This window comes from Pyrgilauda ruficollis, unplaced genomic scaffold (assembly GCF_017590135.1).
Source record: "Pyrgilauda ruficollis isolate IOZ18807 unplaced genomic scaffold, ASM1759013v1 scaffold14, whole genome shotgun sequence".
Taxonomy (NCBI): Eukaryota; Metazoa; Chordata; class Aves; order Passeriformes; family Passeridae; genus Pyrgilauda; species Pyrgilauda ruficollis.
The window spans coordinates 1,514,975-1,525,003 of record NW_024512543.1 but is presented as its reverse complement, the minus strand read 5'-3'; the positions used below and the strand labels follow the sequence as shown (position 1 = coordinate 1,525,003).

General features: G+C 45.1%; 1 protein-coding gene across 2 annotated transcripts in view; it reads right to left on the bottom strand.

Moving 5' to 3' along the window:
• The window catches only part of SPRED1 (sprouty related EVH1 domain containing 1), a 58,836-nt gene extending 57,987 nt beyond the window's left edge, over positions 1 to 849 (bottom strand). For both annotated transcript variants that reach the window (XR_005954541.1, XM_041459931.1), the window contains exon 1: positions 720 to 849. Coding sequence is in view for 1 of the 2 variants with exons in the window: in XM_041459931.1 (XP_041315865.1) it covers positions 720 to 748 (29 nt within the window). In the remaining variant the exon portion in view is untranslated. The remainder of the gene's footprint in view (positions 1 to 719) is intronic.
• Positions 850 to 10,029: the final 9,180 nt, after the last annotated feature.

Below are 10,029 nucleotides of genomic sequence, written 5' to 3'. Positions count from 1 at the left end.
TCCCCCCCGGGGCCGGGGGGGTGAAGGAATTTTTTTTTTCCAATTTTTTTTTTTTTTTTTTTTTATGAATGGAGATTGTGGTATGCAAATGAGAGCGATTCACAAAAAAAGGAAACATGGCGGCGGCGGCCCCGGCTGCCGGCCCCGCGGCGGCTCCCCCCGGCCCGGCTCCCCCCGGCCCGCTCAGCGGGAAGGGGGAAAACGTCCCAAGTGCTCATTAAAAGAAAAAAAAAAAAAAGAAAGAAAAAAAGGGCTTTAGGGTAGGTTTAAGCTGTATTTACACTGACTGACTCATCCAATTAAAATTCAGGAGCAGTTTCCTGCAGGATGAAGCTCCCACACACTAGTTTCCATGTGAAATATCTACAAGTAACAGGATTTTATCAGAGGTAGTACGTGCCGACACCTCTCTGGGCATTTCAGACCCATCCTCCCCCTCCAAGACACCATCGTTACCTGCACCGTTTTCTACCGGGCTTTAACTAAACCAAGCTTTTCTGGCCGGCGGCTCGTAGCCCTTCCAAACCAAGCTCCTTCACAAAGAGGGAGCTTCTGGGCTTCCATGTACGCGAGCAGAAATGCGCAGTCCGCGCAGGGGGAGGACAGCACACGTACGTGCGCGGGCGAAGGCCCCGCGGGGCGCGGAGCCGAAGGGACGCGTCGAGCCCCATCCCCATTCCGATCCCGGGGCGGAGGGGAGGGGGAGCACCGCCACTTACTCGTTAGAAGTCGCCGTCTCTTCGCTCATTTTCTCCTCACCACGATCCGACAGGCACACGGAGCAGCACCGACGCAGCCAGGGCGCAGCCAGAACTCACCAGAAACTTCACCATTGTTACCCCCGGTCTGCCGCCCCCGGCCAGGGCACGGGCCGTGCGGTGAGTAAGGGAGAGGGGCGGGGGGAAGGAGTAGGAGAGCGGTCTTTATCCTGGAAACCCGAAATCCTGATGTCCGGCGGTGCAGCGTATTTCCCCTGGCTTTGGAGACGATGATGATGGTGGTGATGGTGAAGCAAACAGAAGCAAAACCCACGGATCTTCTGATATTGAGCTGCTCCCAGTCAGAGGGGGACAGAGTTGTGGAGACAAGAGAGGGCTCCCCGCCGCAAAAAGCTGCACCGCACCGTCCTCCCGCTGCAGCTCATCTCCCGCTGCAGCCGCCTTCGCTGCTGCCCTCCTCCTCCTCCTCCTCCTTCTTCTCCTCCTCCTCCTCCTGCTGCTGCTGCTGCTGCTCGGCCGCCTCCCTCCCTGCCCGCCCGCCTCCCGCGCACAGCCGGGGCAGGCGGCGGCAGAAATTCCTCCAGACACCGGAGCCGCCACAGGCCGGGGCAGGCGGGGAGGGAAGGGGAAAAGGGGGGCAGAGAGGCTCGACGAGGATCTCCCACCCCCTCCAAAGCGAGGCCGAGCACTGCGGAGGGAAGACGCGCCGGCCCGAAGGAGAAGGCTGGCGACGGGGGGAGGGAGGCGTTTTAAACCAGCCTGGGGGTGGGAAGGGGGGGGACGGCGGAGAGCGAGGATGCGTCACGGCTGTTTGTGTGAGGAGAGGCGCGAGGAGGGAGGGGGAGCAGAGCTCCCAGGGCGAGAGAGGAGCTCCTCGGCTGCAGGATGAGGGGGAGAGGAGGGAGAAAGCCCGCGGGGAAGTTCAGCGGCGGCGCTTCCTCCGCGGCAACAACTCCATTAGCGGCCGCTGCCGCCGCCTCGGCTCCTCGCGGCCGCCCCCGCCTCCTCCTCACAGGAAAACTGGGCGGAAGCGTTGACTTCAGGCTCCTTCCGCCGCCACAGCTTGATCCAAAATAACCACGGGGGAAAGGGAGGCGGGAGAGGAGGGAAGAGCGAGGGGAGGAAAGTAATCCCCTTGACCCGCGCCCGCCACCGGATGGGCTCGCGCCGCCGCCCTCCCCGCGGCGCCCGGCGCTGCCCGACGCTCGAGTTTCCTGAAAGTAGTTCCCTCCCCCTGGCGCTGCCTCACGCGCTTCCCGGGGAGCCGCCGCCGCACACGCACGCACGGCGCCGCGGAGGGATACGCGGGCTGCCCGCTTCCGCGCTCCTTCCTGCTCCGAGGGCGCGGGGCTGCCGCTCCCGGGCCCCGCCGGCCGGGGCGCGCCGGGCGGTCCCTGCTCGAAGCGGGGCCGCGCAGACCCCCGGGGCCGCTGCCGCGGGCCGGGGAGAGCGTCCCGGGAGCGGTGGGAGGAAGCGGGCCGCCGGTGGCGAAGGGCCCGGCTCAGGCGCCTGCAGCGGCTGGGGGCTCGGGGCAGGCGCGGCTGAGCGCCGGAGTCTCCGCCTGCGGGCTGGGCTCGCACTCTTTTGCTACTTTTTTATGCCGGAGTTGAACGTAGCCGCGAAAGTGCCGCCGTCTCTGGGGAGCGCGGGGGACTTGGTGAAGCGGCACCCCCTGCCCGGTACCTGCTCCGGGCGGCTCGTCCCGGAGCGGCCGCCCTCAGCCCCCCGGTCCCGTGCAGTGGCGAGCCGCGGAGAGCGGTGCGGCAGCCTGGGCTGCGCTGCTTGGAGCGGGGCCGTGTGAGGCTCTGCCAGCGTGCTCTCCGGGGACCTGGAAAAGCGGGGCCCTTCTTGTAATTATTTCCGTAACTGCGGTTCTGAGGGAGTGACGGCACGGGAGGGTTTGTGTGAAGTTCGAGTTGTCCCTTTTTCTAAATGCACGCTGAAATGGAAGCATTTGTGTTGATTTAGGTAAAGCAGTGAAATCAAGAAGCAGCAGCAACCAAATCCCTTTTCAGGAACTTAAATGGTAAATGTGCTGCTTGATCTGGAGAAAAAGTGGAGCAGAGCTGCGAACCCTCAGGACTTAAAAATCTTGAGTCAGACCATCAAGTAAATTAAGTTATAATAAAAGATGATACTGTGGTTTTGTCTGTCGGTTGGATTTTTATTTCTTCCTTCTAAGTCCTTGTATGCATGCTTGCCAACTGATATATTTCATTTTCCAAACTTCATGGAGAACCCAAAACATAGTGGTGCTGCTGCTGTAAGACGTCACTTTCCCACTGCACATTCCATTATCCCAGGCTTCCTGTGTTCTTCCTGACTTTTTCACAGCTGCTCTCTAAGAACCTTCTCTGTCAGTTGTGATCCCACTTCATTTTTTCCCGTACTGAGCTTTTTTCCCCTACCCTTGTGGTACTATAGGAGTGGCAATGACCTGCTCTCTCTTTCTGTTTCAAAAGGATGGGGCAAGCTCCGCTGGCAATAATAATGTGTCTGATTCCCACACTACTGTTTGACTTTTTCCCAAGAGGTAGAGACAGGAACATGGGAAATTGGGAGGGCTTTTCACCATTTCAAGGGAATCTGGAGTGCCTCACATCACTGAAGGCCAGACTATAAACTTGCGTCATTTATTTGTTTGAATGCCCAGAAGCAGGGCAGTATTGCATTTGTGAAGCGTGTTTGTTAAGGAAATCATTCCTTTTCACTAAGCATATATAGTTTTAGTCAGATTTTTATTTTGTGGAGTGATTACTTAGAGCATTGTAAACAAAATCTATTTTTATCTTATGTAGAAGGCAAGGATAGGCATGTTTCATTTCTAGATAGTTTATGTTGCAGTATTCCTAGAGATCGAAATTCCGTGTTTCTATAAAAGAGTTCTACCATAAACTTAATGGTACAATTACAGTAAACTGTTATCATGCTTTCTCTGATAAAGACACATGTTTCAAGCAGCACACATCTCAAACCTGCAATATTAAAATTTGCTTCTTTATCTAGGAGGCTTTGGGGGGGGAAATTTCCAATTGTTTTGTAAATTGTATTCTTTTTTCAGGAAAGTACATTCAAAAATGGAACAGTTATTCATGGCACCACCTCATCCAGATACTAAAAATACTTTACAAACCCAATTTTATATAATTTTATAATTCACATGGAAAGTGTTATAAACTCAGCTGTGGGCACAGTATAATATTCTACTTAGCTATAAGAATGCTTTCAGAGAACTTCCCGTCTTGTGACTGGAAAGATAATGTGACTTCCTCCTAATTTATTTCCCATTTTATTTTGGCTTTAAAGTCAAAATATTTAACATTCTGTAAGTTGTTGTTTTGATTAAGATAAGTCAATTAACATGATTCTGTACAAGAAAGCTTAAGAATAATACAGTTTGTCAGATGGTGGTATAGCTCTATCCACTGCATCTGAAGAATGACACACAATGCTGACAAGATCATTAATTTAGGTGTGTGGTTTTTATGCTAATTCCTTAAATATATTTAATATTAAAATTATTTTTATAGCAACAATTCAATAAAATGAACTGGTTTTAAATTTCAAATAATTTCCATCTCCTTAAAGTTTTTATTAATTTCTTTGTTAAGAATAAAATGTATATTCAATTGTCAACTGAAAAATGTGAGACTCATCCTGGGCTTCTATTTTTCTGTGTGGAGGTAGTAAGGGGAGAAGGACCCACTGCTTCTTCACCTGTGGTAGGTCCTTCGACCCTGCAAGCAGTCTCATGCAGCAGTGTGTGAAGCAAAGGTCTTGCAAGCAGTTTCCCTCCCTTTACCTGAATATCCTAAAGAGGACAGAAGATCTGCTCTGATTTGTCTTGATTCTGAAATCCTATTTGTTGGTGGTCCTCTAAAAAGAAAGCTTGAAGAACACAGTCCTGGAGTACTGGTATTATTTTGCTGAGCAGCAGCTGGTTTCAGAGCTTTCCACATTCGATTCTTTTGAGCAGAATTAAGTGAACAGGTGTTTTCAATGCAAATGGTTTATTTCTGTAGTATGTGTGAGTCCTGCCTGTGCAAACAAGGCCGAGGCAAATTAGGCATATATGTCACTATTCAGACATCTCTTCAGACAGCTTACTACTTTTTGTTCCAACCACCACGATTTGGGGCCTTGTCTTTGTAAATTCTGTGCCTCTTTGCTTTCTGTTAGAATCTGGCCCATTTAAGTGTTCTGAGTTGAAATTTGGCCACCTTCTCTATGACTTGGAAAAGTTACTTCCAAAAAGGAAAGCTTCTGTTACTCTATTCACTAGAGCTGCTGATATGTACTCACTTTTTGGTGCAGGTACAGAGGTGACTCCTTAGCTAGAGACAGGATATGCTCAGTATGGAAAAGGGCAAGTGAGGTTAAAATCATTATTTTTTACATTGCATTTGATGTTTTGCTATATCAAACACTCTTAAGTTGCACTTTACGGAAACTAATTTATATGTCAATGCCATTGCTCTGCTGTAGCATTTTGATAGCTGTGGGACTTTTGAAATGAGAATTGGGGAGGCAACCGTTATTGCTAAAGCAAAATGAAGGTAATATATGTTATTAGGAAGCCATATAACATAAAAGAAATCTGTGTAAGGATAGTGAACTGACCCTTGCTGGACACCAGGCACCCACCAGAGCATCCCTGTCACTCCCCTCTGCAACTGGACTGGGGAGAGGAAACATAACTGAAGGTTTGTGGATTGTGACAATGTCCAGCAGCGAGATCACTCACCAAGTACCATCATGGGCAACACATGTACAAAACATACACATTTGGCCAGTCTTCTTATTCACCATTCCTTGAAATGGTTTCACATGTGTCTGTGACACCTCTGATGAAAGAGGTGGTCAGGAGTGGCCATGGAGTATAGCAGGACTCTGTGGCAGAAGAATTATATATAGATGTATTATGGAGGTTAGGTTGCATAATTCTGATCTGGATGGCATTCACATCTTAAAATCCATAATAGGATCAGTGGAAGTTAAGTAATGCAATCCAGATTAGTCAGTCATTGCAGAACTTAAGTGACCAATTCATAGCCCATAGCTCTAAGTCCTAAATACGAAAGTTTTGAACTCTGGCTCCACAAAACACTGCGATGCTTGTATTTGTATACAGATGCTAATGATACATTTACAAAAAATGAAGGTCAGATGGATGTTCTGCCATTTTGTGGAAAATTATTAGAGGTCATTTGGGACTTTCTTCTGCAGTAGCTTTCATTCACAATCCTAGTGTGAGATAAAACACTGGGTGGTCATTACACACATCTTAATAAGGATTTAGCTAAACCGAGCTGATTAAATCTATATTAGTATATCAGCAAAGTCAGATTTTGTTAAGTTCTAAACAGGAATCCTGTTACCACGCATGGGATGAAAAAATTATTTGTTCTGCTTGATGCTACTGACTCAAAAAATGTTTTCTGGCAAGATACAAAACAATGTTAGAGTCAAATCCTTATCTATTCTAATGTATTTGAGATGGATCTAAGTCATCAGAATATCAAAGTTTCATAAATTGTTCCAGTTGATGATTTGCAATAACCCAGAGCTATCTGGATAGAAATTACTGCTCCGTGTTAGAAAGATGGAGACCCAGGTGGGAGGATGCGGAACACGTCTTGTGATGTTTATGTGGCAGATGTGGTTGATGTGCACAGCAGTTGCAGTGGTGATCTTTGGTATCAGTTTTTTAGGGATATTCTGTCCTTTTGGAGCATGCTCACAGGGTGCTTTGGGGTTAGTATATGTTTGATTTTGGTGATATTTTACTTGCTTTAAGGCAAGGCCAGTTAGGACAGCATTGCTATGAAACAATCAACCTCACCTACCTCCTACTCTGTTCCCTTCCCTATTTGGCACCTTAGGTGGCCCAAATATCTGTCTGTTGGGCAATGTACTTCACTGGGATGATCACTTGGATTAAAACTAGTGTGGGAAAACCACCCTGATTAGTCTTTCAGTATTTCCAGCTAACCATGTGACTAGATAAACACACTCGCCCAAGAATGGATAATATGGAGAGGGGAGCAAGAAGATGATGGCAATGCAAAACTGCTTTTTATGGAGGCAGTGGTGAGTTGTGCCAGCCTAAAGGGTGGCTTGGTACAAGATTTGGGGAAATCCAAGGAAGAAAACAGACTATTTAAGTGCACTGAAAAAGGCTGCCATCTCATTTGTTCACAAATGGTTATGCTAAGAAGTAATTATTCTGTGAAGAACATGCTATAATCTTACTTAGAATACTGTTCTTAATTTAATATAAGCTTTCATGTGTTTCTTTTTTTTCTTTTACTTTTTGACTTGTTATGATCAATAGCCACCTAGACAATTAGTTGTCAGGATCCTCCAATGGGAAAGCCCCAAATATATTCAGAAGTTGCAGTGGTACCTGCTGGCCAGCAGCTGGGCACAGGTTAATTGCAGTCATTTCAGCCCATATGAAATAGAAACAGGAGACACATTTCTATACCATATGCAGAAATGCCCTGTTTAGGGGAAACTGTGGCCTAATGCACTGAACACAGAATCAGCAGTCCTGGTTCACCTCCCAGCCCTGCAACCCTGTTTTGTGCAGTCTTTGGCAATTAATTTAAAATATTTCCAGGGTATGGTGTGATGGAACAAGAGCTTCCAATGTAGTTGAGGAGATTTCAGCTGAGATGCTGTGGTCAGTTTTATGCAGATTTTTAATTCACTTCAGGGCACAGACGGGTAAGTTTCAACTTACCACTGTGGTGAGTTCAAGCAGACCTGTTTTTTTTCAGTAAAATTAACAAGGAGCATTTGCACAACTGTTTAATATGTTCAATCATGAGGAAGTAAGTTCCTACATCATTTGACTTCCATGGGAGGATAATTCTTATTCCACCCTGATTTCTCTCACTTCTGGAAATGAGAATGGAAATATCCACTCTATTTTTAAGGGTCCCTCGGATATGCAAACAGATACATAACTCTCTCAAGCTCTTCTGGTCTGATAGAAGCAGAAAGAAATCAGGAATGGATAAGCAAGATCTGAATGGAGTGTTAACTCAAGTGCAAGTGAATGTTGCACATAGTCTTTGCTTTAGAAAATAAACTGCACAGTGACACAACAGCAAAGGGGGAACTTGCCTTGTACCACTTCAGGTGCCCAGTTACTCCAATATCTTCTTCCACCATGCTTATTTTTGCCATTTCATCAATGGCAAAAATACAATGCAGAGACTTTCTGCACTGTACTTGCTTATTTTACTACAAATGGTCTTATACTGCAAACCAATGTGATGACTATTCTATGTGCCCTTATTTCTGGAAGCCATATAGAGTTGTGCTAAATTAACTAATGACATGATTGTACTATCAAACAAACTCAATTTAATCATTACACATGCATACTTGGAGAAAAGTCTTAACTTGGAGAAGAAAATTAATCCTTTTATTTTAGAAAAAAATCCCTTTATTTTAGTAGTGGAGATTATGAATATTATTTTAGAATTGTAGTCTGCTTCATATCTGGGCTATTTTTAGTTTAATTTGCCTGAGACATTTTTTTTTTTCCCAAGAAGGACTTGAAGTCCTATTCCTTACTTCCCCAGTTCAAGCTCATCATGTGTAACCCTAAAAATTCATTGCTTTTACTAATCAGCACTGGAACATATTTCTGGTTTAGTGATTAGCTTACACCAGACACTCACCTTTTAGATGGCCAAACAAACCCTACTTAAGAGTACTTTCCATATTGTAAAAGATGATCAGTCTGGCAAATTGGTGTAATACTCTAGGGTCTCTCAGATCCTCAATTGCTCTGATGTCTCTCAGCTGAGAAATAAAACAAGGTCTTGATTAGCAGTGTTTATTAAAAACCCTGTGGCACTTTTTGCCCAAGCTGACTATAGATGGGTAATCACATCGACGTTACATAACGAAGATAAACATTTCACGGCATTATAAACTCTCCTGCTGTGAAGCAAAAGCCACCCACCAACTGCCTGATTTTAGGAAGAACCCTCTCTATTACATAAGTGTTCAGTATGGGGGTTTCTTGCACCTGCCTCTGAAGCATCTGGTACTTGTCACCTTCAAAAACAAGATTCAAGACTCGATGGACAACTAGTCTGAGCCAATCTGGCAATTTTTATGTAAGCAAAGGCTCTTTGTGACAAGGGGACATGTCATAGTTCTCACGGATGTATGTGCTGAGTTCTCAGGGCTATTTAAAATGTGTATTGTATGTTCTTCCTTAAAAGTTCATTTTTAGGCTACTTGATACAAGGTAATATTATAGGAATCGCTGTACAAATGTGCGAGTGGGACTGTATTCATATGTGTGATTGTGGGTGACTTTAAAGTACATTTCTGTTCATGAAGAAGCAATGAATTGCTAGCAGAGAAAGTGGGAGTGCTATTACATAAGTTGGAGCTATTCAGGATATCTCTAACTCGTTCTCATATGCTTGTGCATTTTTTCCTCTCCTTGCAGAAAGCGGAGAACAGGTGTAACTATTTAACATCGTCTGTATCTCACCCTAGCTTCAACTCCTCCCTACGGTGTTAGCGTGGATTCCTGATTGCTCTCACAAGCAGATCACACAAATGTTACCAAATGCTTGTGAAAGAATTTACACAATAAATTTGTACCAAGGGACTTTATTATTTACAAGAAGAAAAATTTTAGATACCTTCTACTGAAGTAACATTTTTTGTTTCAAAGCAATCTGCAAATTGCAAATAAGAAATATGTTATTTTTCAAGAAGATGTATTGGGTTCTGGGACAGTACATGATCATAATAAAACCAAGTAATTTTCTGTCTAGGCCATATTTAAATCTCACTGATGTTACTAGGAGTTAAGCTCGTGCATACAGTTAATGACATTCTTGACCTCTTTACGGCTTTAAGATAGTGTAACTTGCTGCCGGTATTAAAACATGTCTAAGCATTTCCTAAACAATAGTCTTATAGTGCTCAGCAACAGTGAAACATTTTATTGTGGGGCATTAATAAAACTGTATCTAATTGAAACATAATACCCTTAAAAAAAAAAAAAAAAGGCAGCATTAGATGCTGTACACATGTTCCTTAGTAATTACATTTAATATTTTAAACATCAGTTTAATCTGAAACTCTCCAACCAATAGACTTCTTGAAAAGCTCTCCAAACATTTTCATCCATGGCTGTGGATTCCAAATGTATTGGCTCTTTGTCTTTTTCCTGGTTGCACTGATTGCAACTGTCACTGAGTCACACAGCTTGCTTTGGGCCTGCAGCCAAGTTGCTTACAACAACAACTTGTGAACCATAAAAAGGTAG